This window comes from Schistocerca americana, chromosome 3 (genome assembly GCF_021461395.2).
Source record: "Schistocerca americana isolate TAMUIC-IGC-003095 chromosome 3, iqSchAmer2.1, whole genome shotgun sequence".
Classification (NCBI taxonomy): domain Eukaryota; kingdom Metazoa; phylum Arthropoda; class Insecta; order Orthoptera; family Acrididae; genus Schistocerca; species Schistocerca americana.
In genome coordinates this window covers 818,098,275-818,124,678 of record NC_060121.1, presented here as the reverse complement: position 1 = coordinate 818,124,678, position 26,404 = coordinate 818,098,275, and the positions used below count along the sequence as shown (strand labels likewise).

Here is a 26,404-nt window from a genome sequence, read left to right as displayed (position 1 = left end):
CGCACACGACAAACACACAAGAACAAAACACACTACGACTACAACACATACCACGACGTGCAACCACAAACACAAGCTATTATCATGGTAAACCACAGCAACATTATCGTAATTACTCGCCAGCTGAACATTGCAGTAATTACAGTGGAAGAAATCCATATCATAATGCAAAGGAAGAAGAAAGCTTAGTAAAACACAGGCAATTTCAGGCTTTTATCCCAGAAAAACGAACCATTCATCCGGTGATTTTTCTTAAATCTTTTAGTAACGCATTTCCACGCACTTGGAGTGACCGGAAAAAGATTTCATATATTATCGGTTACATCCAAGGCGATGCAGCTGTCTGGGCATACAGTCAAGCTGACGTATGTACCACGTACAGTGAGTTTGAGCGTGCCTTTCTGAACAAATTCTGGTCGCAATCCGTCCAGGAGCGACTCAGGAGACAAATTTTAGAACCTGAAACTTTTAACAGTAAAAATGGTAACTTACGCAGATATTTTGAAAAATACTTGAACATGGGACATTTTTTAGACGAACCAGTCGCAACACGTGATATACTCCGTGCGTTGAAGGCCAAATTGCCTTTCAACATTAAAGAAAAACTCTTACATATTCCGGATGACGATCCCGATTATTTTTTAACAGCTTTAGATTCGGTCGACATGTTACTAGAAGATCAGCGCTTCGCGCGGGAAAACAGCAGCCACGATGTTTATACTAGTGGTATGCAAAACATGCAGGCTTGCCAACTCAATTCTGGAGCGCCCACAGTTGGATACGCGGTACAGCAAAAACAGCAAACTCACATGCCGTCTCAATACGGAAATCAAAATCAACACGCGTATTCCTATACGAACAACAGTTACAACAGTAATAACACTCCATGCGGCAATCCATACAAAAGGCACCGCGGTAATAACAACAACGGTAACAACGGATACAAATGTAACAACAAAAACACAAACAGAAATAGAAATAATAATAACTACGAGCCAAGACAGCATCAAGGCTGGACTCGTAGCGATCAATACATTCATTCAAACACTGCTTTACCACAGCAGCCACCAGGACAAAATTGGAGCATACCTTACGACCGACAGGTAAGTTATAATGCGCAACAGCAACAACAACCGCAAAAGTTTGGAGATCACAACAGGCAATATCCGAATGTGAATGTAATAGAAATGACACCTGATACACAACCTCAATCTGTGTCAGTACCTAATACAAACGCTAATCCAACAAACTAGAAACAGTCACTTCTATGCCCCAGGTCGTGGCTAAAGAATTCTTGGGGGGCGACTTCAATGTTAATCAGTTATTTGACACCACAATTGAACAACAAAATATTGATATGCCTAATAATTCTAAACAAAAACTATCTGTTTTATTTATAAGATACAACCACAATGACAATATATCAGATGAACTTTTGCAAGACAGTACTCAATGTCGTTCAAACACAAATGAAATTGTTTTAGCATCTACTACTGGTGTAGTAGGTGGGATTCCAACTACTATTATCTTAGATACAGGTGCAGCTGTGAGCGTTTTGTCTTTTAATTTTTTTAATTTCTATAAAAAGATGTGTGAATTGGAGCCTGTGCCTGAGTTTCCTGCCCAAAACTGTAAAATAACTACTGCTCTAGGAAATAAGTCATGTAGGGTTACGAAGCAAGTTTTTGTAAACATTAAAATAGGTAATGGAACCGTACAATGGCCATTCCTGGTTGTACAAAACCTTGTGACAAATTGCATATTAGGAATAGATATTATGAGCGAGAAGGACTGCATTATAGACTTCTCCAAAGGTAAATGCATTTTAAACGATAAAGGCAGTGTAATTATTATTGATTTGGACAGGAGAACTCTAAAGCATGACAAACACTGTACAGGGTACAAGGTTCAGTTAGTACTTGACAATGAAATTCAAGACACGCACACACACTCATCTGACACAGAGCTAATGGACTTGAAAACATTGCTTGATCATAAGATAAATGAAGCTACAGCACTCAGTGTACATGAACGTATAAAACTACAGGAATTGTTATCCAAATATTTACAAGTTTTTACCAAACGATTAGGTGTTATCAACACGTATGTGTACAAGATTGAAGTTAAGCCGCACAAGATCTTCTACCACAAGACATATAACGTACCGTTATCTCAACGACCTGCTGTGTGACAAGACTTAAAACAAATGTTAGACTGGAAGGTCATTGAACCATCCACCTCACCTTACTGTAGTCCTCTACTTGTTGTCAAAAAATCAAATGGTAGCATTAGGCTAGTGTTAGACGCACGAGCAATTAATGAAATAATTTTACCGGTTCACACAAAACCCGAAAATTTAGAAGAGCAATTACAGAAATTTCTAGATGCAAAATATTTTTCCACAATAGATCTCGCTAATTCATTTTGGCAAGTAGGTATCACTCCTGATTCTCGGAAATATACTGCATTTATGTTCGGGGGGCAAACCTATCAGTTTTGTGTTCTACCCCTCGGATTGAAAGTCAGTTCTGGGGTATTCATTACAGCCCTGGATACCGTGCTTGGCGATGATTTAGTTGAGACAGTCACACACTATGTAGATGATATACTGATAGCTACACAGTCTTGGAATGAACACGTTGACACATTTCAAAGAATTTTAGAAAAATTTGCACAAGCTGGAGTCACAGCCAATCCTAGAAAATCAAAATTTGGTTGCAGTGAGATAAAATATTTAGGACATATCATTAATTCACAGGGCATTCGTCCTGATCCCAGTAAATTAGATGCTATCAGAAACTTTCCTAGCCCTCGAACTAAAAAACAGTTAAAATCATTCCTTGGGCTATGTTCATTTTTCAGACGTTTTTTACCACAACCACTTTTGAACAGTAAACATCTGCTAAATCTACTCAGAAAGAATCAAGTTTGGATCTGGTCAGAACAGTGCCAGAATGACTTTAATACAATTAAACATGCTTTAGTGAATGCAAACATATTGAGCCATCCAGATTTCTATTTAGATTTTTGTATGACTTGTGACGCTTCACGTACTGGCTTGGGCTGTTGCTTATTTCAAGTTGTAAAGAATAAAGAAAAGGAACAGATAAGAATTGTTGGGTTTGCAAGTCGTACTCTAACTGAATGTGAACGTACATACTCCACTACTGAGTTAGAAACACTTTCCATAGTCTGGGCATTCAAGAAATTCAATTATTATTTATTTGGAAAACATACAGTAGTTTTTACCGATCACCAGGCCCTGACATTTTTGTTAACTTGTAAACTTGTACATCCTAGACTATCATGATGGGCAGTTACACTTTAGAACTACTCTTTTGAAATTAAGTACATAAAAGGTAAGGACAACACCATTGCCGATGCTTTGTCTAGACTTCCACAAGGTATGAATGAAACCAACAGTGACTTAGAAAATATAAATGACTACAGGATTCTCTTAATGCAAGACAAGCAGTATCACCAATATTATATTGATATGTGCAGAAACATGGGTAAATTACAAAAATATGATCCTCACTGGTATAAGATAATAACATTACTGGTAGAAAAACACAATCATCCTTTGACTAGGTATTACAAGTTACACAATGATGTGTTATTTTATCGCCGACATCCAAATGCTACTAACTGGTGTGTATGCATTTCCAAAGAGTCTGGCACACACACTTAGTTTGGGGTCATTATGGGACGAAAAAGTGTTTGGCAAAGCTCAGCACATACTGTTATTTTAGCAATATGAGAAGAAAAATTTACAGGGAACTGAAAACATGTGTCATATGTCAAAAATCAAAACCTCAGAATTTATCCACAAAAACAGATTTACATTCTATTTTACCGAGTAAACCCCTGGAAATTCTATTTACTGACATCAGTGGACCGCATCCAGCAAGCTCTGGAGGTGTCAAATATATCTTAGCTTTTTACGATATATTTTCTAAACATGTAAAACTTTATGCTTTAAAATCCGCCACTGCAAATGCTATAATACGAAGATTCTCAAGTGATTACCTGACGCACGTGGGAAAACCTAAAGCAATTCTGTCAGATAATGCAGCATACTACTCTGGGTACAAATGGAGAAATTTCTTGAAGGACAATAACATTAAAAGTATATTTATTTCAAAGTTTAGTCCACAATGTAACGCGACTGAAAGACTTTTCCGAGAACTAAACCGATTCATGAGGACCTATATTTCATCAAAACATACTAATTGGGTGTCCTACCTAAGTCTTTTCGAAGACGTACACAATAACTTAAATATTTTACAATACAAATTACACACCTAACGAGATCATGTTCAGTTGCAAAGAGAACGATCAATGCATAGAACCATTACCTAAGTTGTCAGACAAGGAAATCACACCTGAACAGAAAATAAAAGAAGTATTGACTACACTGGCACATCACGCACAGATACGAAACAAACATCACATAAACATAATAAAAAGAAAACAAAAATTCAAGGTAGGACTGCTTGTACTACTTCGTACTCATCATAAATCTGTAGCACTCAAACGACGCAATGCTAAGTGGCGTCTGCTATATGAAGGACCTTATATAATTGTTAACATACCGCATCCTGGTGCGTATCTGTTACAACATCCTAGAACTAACAAAATTATTGGGCTATACGCACACCGAGATCTTAGAGCATTTCATGCAAAATAATGTCAAAGTCATACCCATGAAAACATTGCTAAGCAACTCGCAAAACTCTGTTTGCTACAACACAGATAATAAGTAGTATAGAAATTTTCATTTCAGCGGTTCCAGTGACGCAGTTGAAGACAGAAGAACTTTTCTTTCAACACCGCGGCACCACCGAGAAGACTGAATATTAAAGTAAAATTTATGATTACGTAGCAGTGAAGGATATATTAATTTTTCACGGAACATTTGTGACTGTAGGTACCACTGACTTGGTATGACACCTGACGAACCGACAGACGTCATCTGTGAAGCGATCTTTTACTTCGAGAAATAGATTAGACGCACATCTCTCAGCAAGAAAAGCATCTACCAGTAGCCAGGGCCACACAGACACTATACACACACGCACAAAACGCGAGGAATCGAACAGTTTTCCGTCTCTTATTATTTTGAATATTTATTGAGTAGTGAAAACGCCTGGTCTTGCCTACTGATGTAATGAATGTTGTGTCTAACCTATCTTAATTTCAGATGAAATCACAAAAAACATCGATAAAATCCAAGCAAAACCGTTAAAGAGGACGTAAATATCTGCAATTCATGTAATCAAATGTGACACAATGTAATAATTTATAGCTATGTAATGATGATGTAAACGTGTTTATGTGTAACTGTATTATGTTTATGCTAAGAAAATATGTGACGTGTATATGTATGATTACTTATGCTTTTTTTTTAACTGATGTATAATGTAACTGTTACTATGTGAAAATTTGAAAAATAACGAGTGCCAAAATGTAAAAAAAAAAAACTTAAAAAAAATGCGTAGTGAACCACTGTTCACGGACATTAACGTACATTACTAAGTCTGCAACTACGCAGAAACCTATGTGAAAGAAACTGTTAATGACATTCATGATGCATCGTACCTTTGTAAACGCGATGAACGATTTCTTCGATAAGTAACTACGAACATTTAGGTGAGCTATATTTAAAAAAAAAAAAAAAAAAAAAAAAAAACAGAAAATGTGAAGTGCGTAATTGGTGCATCGTCTAGTGACATTACTACAGTATCTAACTTAAAGATGTTAACTGGATTAAATGGTCACAACGTGCCTGTCTAGAAAACAACACGACGAGTGGAAGAATTTTGGTTGGAACTTCAGGGAATGGAATAATGGAATGTTCTCGAAATGTGACGGACACACTTACCTGGACTATCCAAGGATCGACGCCAGCTATGTGCCGTCCGAGGTTCTGCAACCAAGGTTCCACGGAATATCGAAAACGAACTGCATATGGACCTTCAAAAAAATTCTTCAGGGTATCAGACCGCATCGTCATAATTTTAAATTGCGCAAACGTTTCGGCCAGCGTTGCAGCTAGCCTTCATCAGGGCCTTACGTTAACTGCTAAATGAACACACTTGGATTCCTTAAATAGCTGCACGAGAAAACCGTGTCGTTACTTGGTTGGCTGTACTAGGAGGAGGAGGAGGGGTGAAAGGTATGCTTTATTGGTGTTTCCTTTATTATCTGTTATTGGCTGAAATAGCTGTTTTCTATTGGTCTTTATATTAATCCACCCCATTGGAGGAGACGGACGAATAGCGAACAGGTGATGGCTGTGACGTCACACTGTTTCCATGCTGTCCAGAAGCCGGCTGCGACGTGCCATTGCTTTGTGTGCTCGCGACCACTACTGTGGCTCTCCGCGTGTCCGCATGGGCCGCCACGGCACTGCCGCCGCTCCGTAGCCCTGCTATTGCAGGCAGCCAAGACCTCGGAAGCTTGTACCCGTCCTCTCTATTCATGTTGGCGGGTCTTTTGGCTATTTCTATCGCCTCTCTAATCTTTCTTTTGAAAGTGAGAGGCTGTTTCGCCAGGACGCGGGCTTCTTGAAAAAATATTGGTTTCCCGCACTCGTCCCGGTGTTCCGCCACTGCTGACTTAGTGTGTTGTTTCAGGCGGATATATCTTTCATGTTCCGAGAGCCTAGTGCTGATCGGACGTCCCGTCTCACCTATGTAAACTAATCCACACGCACAACCAATTTCATACACGCCAGCTGTGTGTAGTTTGTCAACTGCATCCTTGGTAGAACCGAGCATGTCTGATATTTTGTTTCTGCTTCGGAAAATTGGTTTGATGTCGGCTTTTCGTAGAATTTTGCCAATACGTTCGGTGACCCCTTGTACATATGGTAACACAGCAATGCTCTGTGCCTCCTTCTCCTCTTCCCTATTAGTCTTCTCCCTTGTCGACATGGTGCTGTCTATCATCTGCTTCCCATAGCCATTAGTTCCGAAGATGGACCTGAGGCGTTCAAGTTCTGTCTTCAGATGTTCTTCGTCGCTTATCCTGTACGCTCTCTTCGTTAGCGTGTGCAGGGCGGACTTCTTCTGCGTGGGGTGATGGTGGGAGGAGACGTGAAGGTACCTGTCCGTATTGGTTGGTTTCCTGTACACTTTGTGGCCAAGTTTACCATCAGGTTTTCGATAAACTTCCACGTCGAGAAAAGGCAGCACCCCATTCTTCTCTGTTTCCATTGTAAACTGGATTTTTCTATGCTGTTGGTTAAGGTGCTTGTGGAAGTTCTGTAACTCCTCTTCTCCGTGGGGCCAGATGACGAAAGTATCATCGACATAGCGAAGCCAACAATTTGGACGTAATGGTGCGGACTGGAGGGCTGTTTCCTCAAATGCCTCCATGAAAATTTCTGCTGCGATAGGCGATAGGGGTGAGCCCATAGCTACACCGTCAGTTTGTTCATAAAATTGACCTCTCCACCTGAAATAGGTGGTCGTCAGACAGTGGCGCACAAGCTCACATACATCAGGTGCCACGCGTTCTTCTAGGATGTTCACAGTATCTGACACTGGGACATTCGTGAATAGGGATTTGACGTCGAAGCTAACCATCAGATCTTGGTCCGTAACACGCATTTCCTTTAGGAGAGACACGAAGTGAGTGGAATCCTTAACGTAGGACTCGGTTTGATGCACTAGGTGTCGGAGCCTAGGTGCCAGTTCTTTCGCTAGGTAGTAGGTCGGCGAATTTATACTGTTTACTATGGGCCTTAAGGGGAAGTCGGTTTTGTGTACCTTCGGTACACCATATATCCTTGGTGCCTGTGTCACTTGCGGGATGAATCTTCTGGCCTTGTCGAAATTGATTCTAGAGTGCTTGAGCAGTGCCTGCGTCGTTTTGATTACCTTGGCCGTCGGATCTCCCTGAAGTTTCTTGTAGATAGGTTCTGCGAGAATATCTTCCATTCGTTTGTTGTAATCAGTCGTGTCCAAGACTACAGTGGCGTTGCCCTTATCTGCCTGTACCACTACTAAGTGGGGGTTGTCCCTGAGTTCCTTAATGGCATGATATTCCTCAGCGTTGATGTTTTGCTTCGGTGGCTTTGCTTTATTCAGAACTCTGACCGTTTCCTGCCGGATCTTCTCCGCCTCGGCCTCTGGCAGATGACGTACCGAAGCCTCTACGGATTCTATAATATCTTCTTTTGGAACTCGCTTAGGTGCGACTGCGAAATTCATCCCCTTGGCCAGGATTGCTGTGGTTGCTTCGCTCAAGGTGTGGCTGGAGAGGTTGACCACTGTCCGTCGCCTGTCCAGCGTCAATGTTTCGTCCGTGGCTTTCTGTTGTAGTTTGTCGTACTTTCTCATCTGGCGGTTAGTAATACTATTGCTGGTCCTTGATGCTTGCTGAAAGGTTAACCTGTCGACTTTATCCCAGTCTTCCATCTGAAGTTTTCCGGCCAGAAATAGGTGCAGATCACACAAATTCCTGTTGTGAGCATCGAGACTTATGCGGATGTGGCGAATCCTTTCCCGTAGCAATGCTTTACTGGCGTTAACACAGATATTCCTCGCCTTGTTCGTTTTTATGTGAGACGTCAACCGCAAAGAATACGGTACAACACTCGTGTCTCTGCATCTCTTCAAAAAAGCAAGGTCATTCAGCAGTTTACATCTTTTTAAACGCAGTGCTTCTAACTTCTTGATGTTTCCGTGGATTTCCTGCCCATACAGGTTGGTTAAATGTAAGCGTAGGCTTCCGCGGCCGTTGTCTTCTTCAAAAAAATTCTTCAGGGTATCAGACCGCATCGTCATAAAATTATGACGATGCGGTCTGATACCCTGAAGAATTTTTTTTGAAGAAGACAACGGCCGCGGAAGCCTACGCTTACATTTAACCAACCTGTATGGGCAGGAAATCCACGGAAACATCAAGAAGTTAGAAGCACTGCGTTTAAAAAGATGTAAACTGCTGAATGACCTTGCTTTTTTGAAGAGATGCAGAGACACGAGTGTTGTACCGTATTCTTTGCGGTTGACGTCTCACATAAAAACGAACAAGGCGAGGAATATCTGTGTTAACGCCAGTAAAGCATTGCTACGGGAAAGGATTCGCCACATCCGCATAAGTCTCGATGCTCACAACAGGAATTTGTGTGATCTGCACCTATTTCTGGCCGGAAAACTTCAGATGGAAGACTGGGATAAAGTCGACAGGTTAACCTTTCAGCAAGCATCAAGGACCAGCAATAGTATTACTAACCGCCAGATGAGAAAGTACGACAAACTACAACAGAAAGCCACGGACGAAACATTGACGCTGGACAGGCGACGGACAGTGGTCAACCTCTCCAGCCACACCTTGAGCGAAGCAACCACAGCAATCCTGGCCAAGGGGATGAATTTCGCAGTCGCACCTAAGCGAGTTCCAAAAGAAGATATTATAGAATCCGTAGAGGCTTCGGTACGTCATCTGCCAGAGGCCGAGGCGGAGAAGATCCGGCAGGAAACGGTCAGAGTTCTGAATAAAGCAAAGCCACCGAAGCAAAACATCAACGCTGAGGAATATCATGCCATTAAGGAACTCAGGGACAACCCCCACTTAGTAGTGGTACAGGCAGATAAGGGCAACGCCACTGTAGTCTTGGACACGACTGATTACAACAAACGAATGGAAGATATTCTCGCAGAACCTATCTACAAGAAACTTCAGGGAGATCCGACGGCCAAGGTAATCAAAACGACGCAGGCACTGCTCAAGCACTCTAGAATCAATTTCGACAAGGCCAGAAGATTCATCCCGCAAGTGACACAGGCACCAAGGATATATGGTGTACCGAAGGTACACAAAACCGACTTCCCCTTAAGGCCCATAGTAAACAGTATAAATTCGCCGACCTACTACCTAGCGAAAGAACTGGCACCTAGGCTCCGACACCTAGTGCATCAAACCGAGTCCTACGTTAAGGATTCCACTCACTTCGTGTCTCTCCTAAAGGAAATGCGTGTTACGGACCAAGATCTGATGGTTAGCTTCGACGTCAAATCCCTATTCACGAATGTCCCAGTGTCAGATACTGTGAACATCCTAGAAGAACGCGTGGCACCTGATGTATGTGAGCTTGTGCGCCACTGTCTGACGACCACCTATTTCAGGTGGAGAGGTCAATTTTATGAACAAACTGACGGTGTAGCTATGGGCTCACCCCTATCGCCTATCGCAGCAGAAATTTTCATGGAGGCATTTGAGGAAACAGCCCTCCAGTCCGCACCATTACGTCCAAATTGTTGGCTTCGCTATGTCGATGATACTTTCGTCATCTGGCCCCACGGAGAAGAGGAGTTACAGAACTTCCACAAGCACCTTAACCAACAGCATAGAAAAATCCAGTTTACAATGGAAACAGAGAAGAATGGGGTGCTGCCTTTTCTCGACGTGGAAGTTTATCGAAAACCTGATGGTAAACTTGGCCACAAAGTGTACAGGAAACCAACCAATACGGACAGGTACCTTCACGTCTCCTCCCACCATCACCCCACGCAGAAGAAGTCCGCCCTGCACACGCTAACGAAGAGAGCGTACAGGATAAGCGACGAAGAACATCTGAAGACAGAACTTGAACGCCTCAGGTCCATCTTCGGAACTAATGGCTATGGGAAGCAGATGATAGACAGCACCATGTCGACAAGGGAGAAGACTAATAGGGAAGAGGAGAAGGAGGCACAGAGCATTGCTGTGTTACCATATGTACAAGGGGTCACCGAACGTATTGGCAAAATTCTACGAAAAGCCGACATCAAACCAATTTTCCGAAGCAGAAACAAAATATCAGACATGCTCGGTTCTACCAAGGATGCAGTTGACAAACCACACACAGCTGGCGTGTATGAAATTGGTTGTGCGTGTGGATTAGTTTACATAGGTGAGACGGGACGTCCGATCAGCACTAGGCTCTCGGAACATGAAAGATATATCCGCCTGAAACAACACACTAAGTCAGCAGTGGCGGAACACCGGGACGAGTGCGGGAAACCAATATTTTTTCAAGAAGCCCGCGTCCTGGCGAAACAGCCTCTCACTTTCAAAAGAAAGATTAGAGAGGCGATAGCAATAGCCAAAAGACCCGCCAACATGAATAGAGAGGACGGGTACAAGCTTCCGAGGTCTTGGCTGCCTGCAATAGCAGGGCTACGGAGCGGCGGCAGTGCCGTGGCGGCCCATGCGGACACGCGGAGAGCCACAGTAGTGGTCGCGAGCACACAAAGCAATGGCACGCCGCAGCCGGCTTCTGGACAGCATGGAAACAGTGTGACGTCACAGCCATCACCTGTTCGCTATTCGTCCGTCTCCTCCAATGGGGTGGATTAATATAAAGACCAATAGAAAACAGCTATTTCAGCCAATAACAAATAATAAAGGAAACACCAATAAAGCATACCTTTCACCCCTCCTCCTCCTCCTAGTACAGCCAACCAAGTAACGACACGGTTTTCTCGTGCAGCTATTTAAGGAATCCAAGTGTGTTCATTTAGCAGTTAACGTAAGGCCCTGATGAAGGCTAGCTGCAACGCTGGCCGAAACGTTTGCGCAATTTAAAATTATGACGATGCGGTCTGATACCCTGAAGAATTTTTTTGAAGAAGACAACGGCCGCGGAAGCCTACGCTTACATGCATATGGACCAATTACTCGACGGATCACGTCTGACCTGTAATAAACAATGCCTTTTGTCACAACGAACTGCACCACAACGACTATAATGGAAATAGGAAATGGACATGCTTATGTATCAATCACGTTGTTATACAGCGATGTTACTGTGATCAAAAAACTTTACCACGACGACACTAACCTGTGAAAAATTATTGTACAGCAGATGAATATAAACTGTAATAACGACACGTTGTGTATAGGTCAACGCACCTGAAAGATAAAGACATTTTTCTTTGAAGCATTTCAATGCAATACTATGTAACTAAGAACATTCAACAATCTAAAGTTGTACTGTATTATAACAAACATTGTAATTTTAAAACTACATAGAATGTAGTCTTCATATGTAATCTTGGTGGAATATTTTCTTTGTGCAACGACTAAGAAATGCGCGCGCACACGAACAATATGAACTGCAATACTGTTGTTGTTGTTGTGGTCTTCAGTCCTGAGACTGGTTTGATGCAGCTCTCCATGCTACTCTATCCTGTGCAAGCTTTTTCATCTCCCAGTACCTACTGCAACCTACATCCTTCGGCATGCAGCTTTACTGCAATACTGTGCCGCGTGATCTAAATTTACGATATAACGGCAGTGCCGGAGGCATACTGACGCTTCTGCGCATGCGCGCACTCTATTTTGCCAACATAAGAACTTTTACGGCGTACGCGCGTCATTCAAATTTTGTATATAATATACTGCATAATGTATGTCATGTAAATAGTTGTAGATAACTTAGATTTTCTTGTGCCTTTAGGTGAATTGCTCGCCTGCAGGTGTGTCCTTTCGCCTCGCAATTCAGGGGGCAATATAAAGGCACATTTGCATGCCGTGCGTGAGTTTCCTCTGAAACGCGAAATCTTAATTAAATAATTAATCTCTGACAAGTAAATAAAGCCTATGGCACAGAACTGCAGCGCTATGTCGCTGATAAAACAAAAAACACAATTACGATACTCTTATGTTTCATTAAGAAGAGAGAGGTCTTGGATAAGTGGTGCGGGAAGCACGTATATTTCATTGACTGGCACACCGCCATATTTGATGTTATATAAGAACACTGCGACTTGCAATCTTACTAGGCACTCGATTCTGTAAAGAATTTATATTTATGAAAGTAAGTAGAATTATTTAACTGTAGGCTTATTGGTTGAATATATCTGATTTAACTAACTGTGTAAACTTTTTATGTTTAGTAGACAGTCACCTCTGTACGACGTATTGACACGGCTGGCAAAATTACTCTAATATTGAGAATTTAGATTTGAGTCCGCACCTACCGCAGCAGTCTTTGGAAACGATTTAAATACGAAGTCCGATTATTTGAGTCTTATTTCACGGTCAACTACGAATAACATTGCATTTACGAAAAAACCATTGTCAAGCGTCTGATACCAAATAATTAAACGTCCACGTTCCAGATAAGCAAATATTAATTACAACCAATCACTATCATACAGATATAAAAATTAATATTTTATTTTATTTTATTTTATTTATTTTATACAGTCCGGACAAAACTCTACCATCTGGTGAGCAAGATGTATGAAACAGGCAAAATACCCTCAGACTTCAAGAAGAATATAATAATTCCAATCCCAAAGAAAGCAGGTGTTGACAGATGTGAAAATTACCGAACTATCAGCTTAATAAGTCACAGCTGCAAAATACTAACACGAATTCTTTACAGACCAATGGAAAAACTAGTAGAAGCCAACCTCGGGGAAGATCAGTTTGGATTCCGTAGAAACACTGGAACACGTGAGGCAATACTGACCTTACGACTTATCTTAGAATAAAGATTAAGGAAAGGCAAACCTACATTTCTAGCATTTGTAGACTTAGAGAAAGCTTTTGACAATGTTGACTGGAATACTCTCTTTCAAATTCTAAAGGTGGCAGGGGTAAAATACAGGGAGCGAAAGGCTATTTACAATTTGTACAGAAACCAGATGGCAGTTATAAGAGTCAAGGGACATGAAAGGGAAGCAGTGGTTGGGAAGGGAGTAAGACAGGGTTGTAGCCTCTCCCCGATGTTGTTCAATCTGTATATTGAGCAAGCAGTAAAGGAAACAAAAGAAAAAATCGGAGTAGGTATTAAAATTCATGGAGAAGAAATAAAAACTTTGAGGTTCGCCGATGATATTGTAATTCTGTCAGAGACAGCAAAGGACTTGGAAGAGAAGTTGAATGGAATGGACAGTGTCTTGAACGGAGGATATAAGATGAACATCAACAAAAGCAAAACAAGGATAATGGAATGTAATCTAATTAAGTCGGGTGATGCTGAGGGAATTAGATCAGGAAATGAGGCACTTAAAGTAGTAAAGGAGTTTTGCTATTTGGGGAGCAAAATAACTGATGATGGTCGAAGTAGAGAGGATATAAAATGTAGGCTGGCAATGGCAAGGAAAGCGTTTCTGAAGAGGAGAAATTTGTTAACATCCAGTATTGATTTAAGTGTCAGGAAGTCATTTCTGAAAGTATTCGTATGGAGTGTAGCCATGTATGGAAGTGAAACATGGACGATAAATAGTTTGGACAAGAAGAGAATAGAAGTTTTCGAAATGTGGTGCTACAGAAGAATGCTGAAGATTAGATGGGTAGATCACATAACTAATGAGGAAGTATTGAATAGGATTGGGGAGAAGAGAAGTTTGTGGCACAACTTGACCAGAAGAAGGGATCGGTTGGTAGGACATGTTCTGAGGCATCAACGGATCACCAATTTAGTATTGGAGGGCAGCGTGGAGGGTAAAAATCGTAGAGGGAGACCAAGAGATGAATACACTAAGCAGATTCAGAAGGATGTAGGTTGCAGTAGGTACTGGGAGATGAAAAAGCTTGCACAGGATAGAGTAGCATGGAGAGCTGCATCAAACCAGTCTCAGGACTGAAGACCACAACAACAACAACATCCTTCTGAATCTGCGTAGTGTATTCATCTCTTGGTCACCCTTTATGATTTTTACCCTCCACGCTGCCCTCCAATACTAAATTGCTGTCTCAGAACATGTCCTACCAACCGATCCCTTCTTCTAGTCAAGTTGTGCTACAAGCTCCTCTTCTCCCCAATTCTATTCAATACCTCCTCATTAGTTACGTGATCTACCCATCTAATCTTCAGCATTCTTCTGTAGCACCACATTTCGAAAGCTTCTATTCTCTTCTTGTCTAAACTATTTATCGTCCATGTTTCTCTTCCATACATAGCTACACTCCATACAAATACTTTCAGAAACGACTTCCTGACATTTAAATCTAAACTCGTTGTTAACATATTTTTCTTCTTCAGAAACGCTTACCTTCCCATTGCCAGTCTACATTTCATATCCTCTCTACTTCGACCATCATCAGTTATTTTGCTCCCCAAATAGCAAAACTCCTTTACTACTTTCAGTGTCTCATTTCCTAATCTAATTCCCTCAGCATCTCCCGACTTAATTCGACTACATTCCATTATCCTCGTTTTGCTTTTGTTAATGTTCATCTTACACCCTCCTTTCAAGACACTGCCGATTCCGTTCAATTGCTCTTCCTAGTCCTTTGCTGTTTCTGATAGAATTACAATGTCATCGGCGAACCTTAAAGTTTTTATTTCTTCTCCATGGATTTTAATACCCACACCAAACTTTTCTTTTGGGTTACAACCCTGTCTCACTCCTTTCCCATCCATTGCTTCCCTTTCATACCCCTCGACTCTTATAACTGCCATCTTCTTTGTGTACTAATTGTAAATAGTCTTTCGCTCCCTGTGTTTTACCCCTGTCACCTTCAGAATTTGCAAGATAGTATTCCAATCAACATTGTCAAAAGCTTTTTCTATGTCTACAAATGCTAGAAACGTAAGTTTGCCTTTCCTGAATCTTTCCCCTAAGATAACTCGTAGGGTCAGTATTGCCTCACGTGTTCCAACATTTCTACGGCATCCAAACTGATCTTCCCCGAGGTTGGCTTCTATCAGTTTTTCCATACGGATGTAAAGAATTCGCGTTGGTATTTTGCACCTGTGACTTATTAACTGATAGTTCGGTAATTTTCGCATCTGTCAACACGTGCTTTCTTTGGGATTGGAATTATTACATTCTTCTTGAAGTCTGATGGTATTTCGCCTGTCTCATACATCTTCCTCATCAGATGGTAGAATTTTGTCAGGACTGGCTCTCCCAAGGCTGTCTGTAGTTCTAATGGAACGTTGTCTACTCCGGGGGCCTTGTTTCGACTTAGGTCTTTCAGTGCTCTGTCAAACTCTTCACACAGTATCATAACTCCCATTACATCTACATCCTCTTCCATTTCCATAATATTGTCTTCAAGTACATCGCCCCTGTATAGACCTCTATATAATCCTTCCACCTTTCTGCTTTCCCTTCTTTGCTTAGAACTGGGTTTCCATCTGAGCTCTTGATATTCTTGCAAGTGGTTCTCTTTTCTCCAAAGGTCTCTTTTATTTTCCTGTAGGCCGTATCTATCTTACCCCTCGTGAGATAAGCCTCTACATCCTTACATTTGTCCTCTAGCCATCCCTGCTTAGCCATTTTGCACTTCCTGTCGATCTCATTTTTGAGACATTTGTATTCCTTTTTGCCTGCTTCATTTACTGCATTTTTGTTTTTTCTCCTTTCATCAACTAAATTCAGTATCTCTTCTGTTACCCAAGGATTTCTACTAGCCCTCGTCTTTTTATCTACTTGATCCCCTGCTGCCTTCACTATTTCGTTCCTCAAAGCTACCCATTCTTCTTCTTCAGTATATCTTTCCCCCAATCCTGTCAATTGTTCCTTTATGCTCTCCCTGAAGCTCTGTACAACCTACGGTTCTTTTAGTTTATCCAGGTCCCATCTCCTTAAATTGCCAGATTTTTGTAGTTTCTTCAGTTATAATCTACAGTTCATAACCAATAGATTGTGGTCAGAGTCCACATCTGCCCCTGGAAATGTCTTACAATTTAAAACCTGGTTCCTAAATCCCTGTCTTATCATTATATAATCTATCTGATACCTTTTAGTATCTCCAGGGTTCTTCCATGTATACAACCTTCTTTCATGATTCTTGAACCAAGTGTTAGTTATGATTAAGTTATGCTCTGCGAAAAATTCTACCAGGGGAGTGCAAATGCTTCCTCCCACTTTCTTCTCCGCCATTATGAATCTCGAGCTGTGACGTCACCTGGCAGCTACTGCAGTTTGTTTACAACGGTGTCGCTCAGTCTTTCTATCGAAGGCGTGCATGTGAGTTCGTGATACACGTTAGTTTGTGTGTAATTCTAGTCCTGCCGAGTGTTCAGTTAGAAATGAATTGTTCCGTGAGTTTTGTAGCTTCGTTCTTGGAATTATGTCTGCGAGTACGCCGTATTGTGCAGTTGCTGAATATCGTAATTGTGGACGTAAGACTGAAGGCGTAATTTATCATTTGTTTTCCAAAAAATGTTGCACTACAGCGTAAGTGGATTTGCTCGTTGTAAACGAGAGGACAAAATTAATGTTAACAATGCAAGAGTTTGATCTGAACATTTTTGTGAAAGCGATTACAAACGAGACTTACAGAATGAATTGTTAGGTCTACTTACACGGAAACTGCTGCAGGATAATGCTGTTCCGTCTCTAAAAATACCAAACTGCAGGGAAATATATTCGAAATTCCAGGTCTCAGCACCGCTAATGTTGCGGGTAGCGTTCTAATAGAGAGAGAACGTCGCTGTGACACTAGAACAGTAAGAAAAAGAGCTCTCTCAACGTTGAAAACTTTATCTCCCAAAAAAAGTAAGCTGCACAAATCCAGCAACACTGACTTTTTACTGATCCGCTAATTTCTCTTAAAGACCAGCAAATTCAAGCACTGAAGAAAGAATTGGTTAGTTTGAAAATTAAAAATGTTCGACTTTAACGAAGGATTAAGTCCATGTAAGAAGTTATAAAGCAAACTACATCTATAAATCGTAATGTGTCTCACACTAAGAAGCAGAAATGTGAATGCTCGGATATGAGAGGTACACTGTCTGTGTTTCACACCAGGACTAATTCGTTGTCTGTTAAAGAAGAGGAAGCAAGTAAAGTGGTGCTCAGAGGACATTGAAAATGCTCTCACATTGAGAACTTTGTCTCCTAAAGCATATGCCTACCTGAGGAGGAAGAATTATCCTTTTCCCTGCAGGTCAACACTCCAGACATGGACGAAACAGTCAAGTGCCAACCAGGTATTTTGAAACCAGTTTTGGAGTTAATTAAAGGTAGGTCAGAAATGTTCACATCATTAGAGGCGATTGGTGTCCTAATCTTGGACGAGATGAGCATTGACGGTCGTGTGACTTACGATTCGTCCGACGATGTAGTACTCGGACCACACAACAATGTCCAAGTCGTCATGGTTCGCAGCTTCTTTTCAAAATGGAAGCAGCCAGTGTATTATGACTCTGAAGTTGCAATGTCTAGTGATTTGTTGCAGAATGTCATATAAGAAGTTGAAACAGCAGGAATCCGTATCGTAGCTGTTACGTGTGACATGGAACCAAAAAATATGAATGTGTGGAAGCAACTTGGTGTGTCTACATCCAAGACATTCTTTTCAAACCCTGTTGATCATAGCAGAAAAGTCTGGGTTATTTTTCATGTTCCACATTTGCAAAAGTTATTAAGAAATCATTTTTTTGATGACGGAGTCACTTTGCCTGATGGTACTGTGATTACAGAAATGTTTATAGAAGATCTTCTTCGACATCAGAAAGGCGATCTTTCGATCAATCACCACATATCGGAGGTTCATCTTAACGTTAGTGGACGTGATCGTCAGAATGTCCGAAGGGCTGCACAGATATTTTCACGTCGCACTGCCCAAGCTGTGAGATATTTTCTGCATAAAAATCGCGAAGGAAGCTTCATTGAGCTCGTGAACGATGTTTTCGATGTGCTGAATTCGAGATAACCTTAAGATGAAAAACTCCCCTTAGAAGTGGTTACGGGTTTAATATCAGAAGTCAGGAAAACTATCTAAAAGGATTTCTTGAAATGTGTTCTGATATGCGAGTAGGAAAAAGAAACAGTCTTCTCCCGTTTCAGAAGGGATTCATTATATCAATAAATTCACTTTTTGGACATTCCAATGATATGAAAATTCCGGAGTTACTTATATATTGACTGCCAGACTTAATCAAGATTGTCTGGAAAATTTGTTTTCCAGAATCCGTGGCCTTGGTGTCTTCTACAACAATCCCACACCTTTCGAGGTGAAAAACAGGATCCGTTTATTGATACTGACTGGAAGTGCAAGTGAAATACCTTTTTCTTCTGGTGCTTCGACTTCAGAGTACAGAAATGAGAATTCTGCTTCTGAAAACTACCTGACACCAGCTGATGAAACTGAGGAAGATTTTGCACGTTTTCTCTCGAGTGATTTATGTATAAGCGCAATTGATAAATAATTTGACGTCGCTACAGATGACGAAAACTTGCTGTTAGATCTCGAGCTCAGTGATTCAGTGTGTACCAGTGAAGACGTGAATGATGATTCTTTAAAATATCTAGCAGGATATGTAGCATTCAAGTGCAAAAAACGTTGACAGTTCGTTGGGAAATACAGCAGGGCAGTGTGGTTCAAATGGTTCAAATGGCTCTGAGCACTATGGGACTTAACTTCTGAGGTCACCAGTCCCCTAGAACTTAGAACTACTTAAACCTAACTAACCTAAGGGCATCACACATACATGCCCGAGGCAGGATTCGAACCTGCGACCGTAGCGGTCGCGCGGTTCCAGGCCGTAGCGCCTAGAACCACTCGGCCACCCCGGCCGGCCAGGGCAGTGTGTTGTTGATACAGAATTAAGTCTGAAGCAAGACTGGATTACTATTATTTCTAACGGGGGCCTCATTTTTCCCTCTACTGACTGGTTTGCTAAAATACATGAGTTAGAAATTATATTTGCTGCTTTTCGTGGATCAAATATTTCTCATTGTAGTAGAGTGATGGCAACCTTAGCAGATCATATAAGTGGGAAATTTCCCGAACTTAATAGTAAAATAGTTCAATTATATGGCAGAACAAGAACTTTTATACTGATTAGACATTTAAACAAAAGCGCCAAAATTGATGCAATGAAACGGAATTCGGCAAGGCCTTCAGCATCTTCGGCGTAACTTCTGCATCAGCTTTGTAAGGTAAGTTCGAAGATTACTATCTTTTTATTTACAAAAACGTGTGTAAAATAGGCAGTACCCAATTGAAAAACATTTGCCGTAGTCAGATGCCTAAAACATGAGCATGAATGCGGATGCGAACATTGGCCACTAGTTTTGCTTGGCGAGATATCATCATGGCTACTAATATTTAACGCATTTCTTTCGGAAACCTTGTATATAATATTAACATGAAGTGTGTTCAACCGTGTGAGCGGAAACTTTAAGTTATATCAGAAGAGAAGAGACGTGAAAACAATTATTTTGCAATCTCTCATATTCTGCAAACAGAGACTGCTGCCGTCTGGCTGCCGGGTGACGTAACAAGTCGCTGACCAATGAGAGCGCACTAAGCCAATCTGGCATACCTTTTTTATTCTATGCTCCTTGGGTCTCCTCTGCTTGTTAACACGGGCTAAGGGATGTTATATCGTACAAGTGATACCTCATTAGTGGGTATCGGGTAACCATCGACCGTCCTCAGTACGAGGCTGCCCTCGTCACCGATAAGCTGTGTCTATGCCTGGATGGTGGGCGTAAGGCCCGCATAGACCCCTGCGCCCGCCAATACAGCCAAAGAGGTATTGTGCTATGCAGGTGATGCCTTATTAGTGGGGATCTGATAGCTACTGAACCTTCGGAGTCCGAGGTCGCCCTTGACACTGATAAGCACCGCCTACGTTTAGATGGTGGGCCGTATTCAATTGGATTTTATGAAGATTTTTTTCCTATCTCCCCGAATAAAGAGCTACAAGATAATATATATGCCGTAGCCGCATCCTCCCGGGCTTTGCAATCGGTGTAGAACGTAGAGCTCATAGAATTTGAGACTCTTGTAGCCGTTTTTCCGGAAAACCGTCCTCAGATGTTTAAGCATTTGGTTGAGGATCTCATTGTCGCATAGGGAGCGAGCCCTATGTATCAATGATCTGAATATGCCGCTCCTGTGTGGTAGCTGGCTGCATGTAACTATAAGTCGGAGTGCGTCTTGTCGCGGTTCATGCTGTGTTCCAAAATGTCCTCCATTTTTCTTTTTGTCACGAAATTCAGAAAGGAAAAATCTCTCCGACCTTATGGTAAAATTGACGTTCTGGTGTACAGAATAAAGATGTATGAGGAAATCATTCAGCTTATCTCTTCTATATCGCCATATGACAAACGTGTCGACATACTGTAAGAAGCAAGTAGATTCCCAGTCGGCTGATTCCAAGGCTTCCTCCTCGAAATGTTCCATATACGTATTGGCGACAGCTAGTGATAGTGCACTCTCCATGGCTACTCCTTCCACATGCTCGTACTGGCCACCAATAAAAATAAAGTATGTCGACGTCAAGATATGCCTAAAAATCTGGTTTTCTCTATGTTAAATTTCTGGCTACTAAGTCCAAAGATTCTTATAAGGCACTCTGGTCAAAAGAGAGACAACATCGAAGCTCAAAAGGATGTCAGAACTGCTATGGCTAAAGTTGTTAGGCGGCCAACAAAATCCACAAAGTTGCGAATATGACGTAGACAATTTCCGACACGAGGACTAAATATATCGTTAAGGTGTTTAGTGAGTGAGCACGTCGAGGCATCAATTATTCCGCGTAAAGGAAGCCCATCTTTGTAAATCTTTGGCAGTCCACAAAGTCTCCATGGAACTAGTTCCCTCCGTTCTCTTCGTAAGATCAGTGACAATATTTCGATACTCACTGCCTTCTAACAGGCACTGCATCTTCTCAGTGCAATCCTTGTAAGATAGTATCACAGTTACATTGCCTTTGTCGGCTGGTAAGACCTCAATATCCGGATCTTCTTTTAGTTTCCACATGACCGCTCTGTCCTTGCAAAAGAAGTTTGCTTCACAGGTTTGTTTCATGAGTATGACTAGTTTGCCGACATACCTCTCGAGCTGCTTCAGGTAGAAGTCGTACTTCTGCTGTTTCATTGTGCTGATGATGTCAGTGATACTTGCGGATTTGGAAGTTGGTGCAAAATTGAGTTCTTCCTTATTAACTGAATTCCCGCCCTCAATCAGTTGCTTGGTCATGGCCCTGATGACAGTCTCGCAGGGAGCAAGATATTCTCTCTTATACAAGCTGGAATTTCGATGTTTGATGTCCCGTGGAATATCTTTGTGCAGTGTTAAAAATAATGTTCAAATGTGTGTGAAATCTTATGGGACTTAACTGCTAAGGTCATCAGTCCCTAAGCTTAAACACTACTTAACCTAAATTATCCTAAGGACAAACACACACACCCATGCCCGAGGGAGGAGTCTAACCTCCGCCGGGACCTGCCGCACAGTCCCTGACTGTAGTGCCCTAGACCGCTCGGCAAATCCCGCGCGGCTTTGTGCAGCGTCTGCCGTGATCCAGGCGACACCGTAAACCAACTCCCACGTCTAGGAACTTAACTGCCTGGCCAGCTGTAGGTATAATTATATTTCCCTCTAGAGTCATCACAGGGTTCTTGTATGGGCTAAGAACAAGGCATTCTAATAAAACATGATATTACTCAAACCCATATTATGCACAGAGAGAGTAAACTGTAATCTAACGGTAGCCTTGATTGTTTATCATCAGTCTGAACTCAGTGTAGGATCAAATTCTTGAATAGGTAACGCATGTCTTCCATGTGGGTAGGCATGAGATGCGTACGAACTTACCAGCAGCAATGGTAATTATCTGTCCTGAGTAAACTGTTGGCGAAAGACACTAATTTTGGTCAAATACTGAAATAATTGAGAGATCTTACTAATCACCAAATTACACTCACCTTGATCTTGCAGAAGTTCGTCGTCCTCCTCATTATCATCAAACATTTTGCTGGTGACACAAACCAGCTGATTATTTATTAGCCGTACCCCGAATATGTCTAACTCTGAAAGGGAACGCTGAACCCACGACCACCCTCCTTAATACATCAGCAGTCTTACAAAGCCTAGGTAGAACCCAACAAAATGCCTCATTATCGGCTTCAAGTAGCAAAGATCAATGCTCTAAACAGAACTGAAACTGTTTCCAGATGTTGGATCACTGCCAGAGCATCTAACACATAGAGAGAACAATTAACTGTTGAATTTGATAAGGCCCTGGCTGCATATGCCACAGGACGGTTCTCACCATCATACTTCCGCCAGTAAGGCAGCTCCCACACCCAGGTTACAGGCGCCCGTCTGAAATACTTGTAATAAGGGGAATTCTAGATATCTGATGCAGCTTGACCACTGCTCGTCCGTTGAAAGAGGGCGCCTTTATGACGAAGCACAGTTAACTACATGAATCCAGGAATGAGCTTCTGGAAGAAATTAATCGGCCTGAAGAATCGTGCAAACTCTTCGCGACTGTTAGGCGGAGGTAAATCTCTAATGGCTCTAGCAAGCTCGGTATACACGTTCATCCCACTTGCAGAAACTAAATGTCCCAAAAATGATATCTCTGGATGGGCTGAATTCAACTTACTGGGCTTGATCACAAGCCCAAGGTTCCGAAACCTATCAAAAACAAGACGTAAATGCTCAAGATGCTCCTATGTCTGACTATAGACAACTGCATCGTCAAAATAGCTGTAAACAAAGAGGAACTTAAACTTATCCAACACATAATCTGGAGAGAACAGTTGCACCAGTGGACAAACTGAATGGAACTCTGTTAAATTCAATTAAGGTAGAGCTATTTAGAATCTTCATGAGGGATCTGGTGGTACACTGGGTTTATGTCTACAAGGTCAAAAAATGTGTCTCAGAAAACAACATAAAAAGCTGTCGTGCAGATTTGGAAGGGACCCTGACTGTAGAATTACTTTGTGGTTTAATGCCCCACAGTCAGCCACTCATAGCATCAGCTGGATCTGTAACTTTGTACCTTCGGATTAGGAACAAGAAACATGAGTGATAATATGGAGTCGTTGACGGTTTGTTGACCACTTTTAGCAAATGCTTGTCGATAATCTTTCGCACCTCCTCCATCGTAGAAATGAAAATATAGGAGGTTGATGGCGATCAGAAGTTTTATCAATTAATTGAATCTGATATTGAAGACGATTAGTAACCTCTAAACGTTAGAATATCCTCCAATAACTGCAATAAGCATTTACCTTCTTTCCTTTTTACATGAGAAATATCAGTATCCGTTTCACTAGCTTAACATAATTAGCCCTAAAACTAGAATGATTACAAAATTAATATCTCATGTTTGACCCGATATCAACCAAAATGTCCTCTTTAAACAAATCCAGTAGATAATTTATCAAGAAAATCACAGCCCAAATTGACATCCACAGACAGACCGTTTACCACCCAAAACTGAATGATCCATAGAAAATAACGAATTTTAATGTGAGCACTAAATTTACGAAGAACAGGAACAACCTGCCATTTACAGAACAGCAATTTTAGCGAAATGGGTTTAATGACAAAATCACTCCAAATTCTTCAAACATAAGTTACTACCCAAATCCCACAGTGTGCAAACTGGATCTTAGTTAATTAACGTGTACTCATGCATCAATGAACTTCGTATCATGCCACTAATATTATTATACCTCAGTGTTACATCGCGTGTAGCATCGAGAAGAGCTGGCTCTTCGTGGCATCAACTGGTATTATTCACCTTCTTAAGTCCTACATGTTTTCAAGCAAAATGGTCCGACCCAATGCAACGAAACAATTACCGTAATAATAGTAATTCGTTTCTCAGATCACCATGAGAGGAAAGATGATCAACTTATGGGGGCGCTGTTTAAACTACACCTCTTTTTATTGCTGAAACAAATTCCTCCCAGTAGTTTGGCCCTTCGTACACAGTGGTAAGAAGAGGTGGGCTACAGAGTGGGGCAACAACTGTTGACGTAGGAGATCTGATCAGGAGCAGAAATGACTAGCGAATAAGTTAATACAATAAAGAGAAGATTTACTGTACTTGTATTTCTTCAAACACTTGAAAATTCAATACAAATGATGCAGCAAGCATAGAGTCAACAAGAATAGACTCGCTGTTCCAAGCATGATGTATGGTGTAAAATAAGTGTCGTTTGCGTAACAACACATAGTGGAGTTGCTCCTTGCGCAGGTGGGATGGGCAGTTGCTACTGACCATCCTAAATTGCAGCGGCAGATGGCGCTTAAAGTACAGAGCTACTGGAGGTGTCTCCTAGCAGGTACACACCATTGTCCGCCAGATCCCATGCGACCGCTATCAGCTTTTAATAGAAACTTGCTATTCTGTTGCCAACTTGGTACACCGGTAGCGTGGTATAGATACATGAACAAGAAATATTAGAGCACTGAAACTAACAGGTTTACCTATTATAATACTCTCAACATAGTTGGCGGAAGTATCTGTCCGCTACTGAACACTAAAATATTCTTCGTTAGTAAGCTCATTTCTCAAATACTCATAAAGCATCTCTTTAATCATTTTATTGATTGAAAACTACAGTGATTCAGCTTCCTAAATAACTTTACTTACAATTCGAGACATCTGCTCTTCAGGCAATGGGTAAATCATTTCTAATATAACAATGTGAGCAACCTGAGAAACACTGACATGAATCACTACTCTAGCAAGCAACCAAAAAAATTTTATGGTCTACATCCGTGTCTTAATGCTGACCATTACCCAGTAGAGTAGATAATATCGAATTTGGCGTTTAAGACCTCAGTCGATCTATTATTCAGTGGTATCAAGCTGGCTACCATAATCCGACAACCTTGCTTCCTCATCCGTACCCTCTACACACTCAAGTGATGTAATGTTTTCTGATGTGGGACGCTGCACAATGTTTTCCAGAAACCAGCGCGGTACACACCGAGAGCACATCATTTACTTCACCAACATCCTCCGCGGTGATCCGAGGTGCACAGTCAATAGCATTCCGAAGCCTTCTAATGACTCCTCATGAACTTTAAGTTCAGATATTAAATGCTGCTTGTTGAGATGTCTTGTACCCAAAATCGGTCATGTAGCCATCCTACACAGCCGAGCCTGAAACTCTAATCTTAAAAAGAAAACAAGTGCACTGAAAGGTTATCAGTTTTTAGTAGAAGTATAATTAACGATGCAAGCAATTTTACGTCCTTCTTGGTATGACAACCTACCGCTTACTCGTGCAACCATGCCCTAAGGCTACCATCTGAAACTGCTAGCGAGGAGAAGGTGCCAGGCCACACAAACTAAATTAAAACTAATTTCACAGATTTTAATTGTATTTTTGATCTCGAAAACTTCATGATTAGTAGCAAAGGTCGTTAAACTTTAATAATTTACGCAAGTTGAACCAACTTGACCAATCTGTCTTGAAAATATGAAGTCAATAGGCATGACTGGAAAGACTAATTCCTCGGTAGAATTAAGTTTAGCAGTTATAAAAGACTTTCATCATAGCAAATTGGAAGCCAGTTCTGTCTTCACATCTGCTCATGGATATAACTGTTCAGATGATTAGATACTGTTCGATCATACGACTAAAATGGAGTATATATTACACTCAAATAGTCACAAAGTTAGCTTATTAATCGAACATGGAGCAAAACAATCGTGACAGTAAATCAAACAGTT

General features: G+C 41.3%; 1 protein-coding gene and 1 non-coding gene across 2 annotated transcripts; one reads left to right on the top strand and one right to left on the bottom strand.

Moving 5' to 3' along the window:
• Window positions 1-9,249: 9,249 nt before the first annotated feature.
• Window positions 9,250-23,026, top strand: LOC124606421. Its single transcript, XM_047138403.1, has 2 exons — window positions 9,250-9,711; window positions 22,958-23,026. The coding sequence occupies exons 1-2, from the start codon at window positions 9,250-9,252 to the stop codon at window positions 23,024-23,026; spliced, it is 531 nt and encodes a 176-aa protein (XP_046994359.1).
• Window positions 19,395-19,478, bottom strand: Trnap-ugg. Its single transcript has one exon. It is a non-coding gene; the product is annotated as a tRNA-Pro (tRNA).
• Window positions 23,027-26,404: the final 3,378 nt, after the last annotated feature.

What these genes read in the sequence shown, in the direction of transcription:
- LOC124606421 (XM_047138403.1), top strand. Translation starts at nt 9,250, where the DNA reads ATGAGAAAGTACGACAAACTACAACAGAAAGCCACGGACGAAACATTG. An exon ending in AGGGAGATCCGACGGCCAAG is followed by an intron (nt 9,712 to 22,957) that starts GTAATCAAAACG and finishes CATATGCCACAG; the next exon opens with GACGGTTCTCACCATCATAC.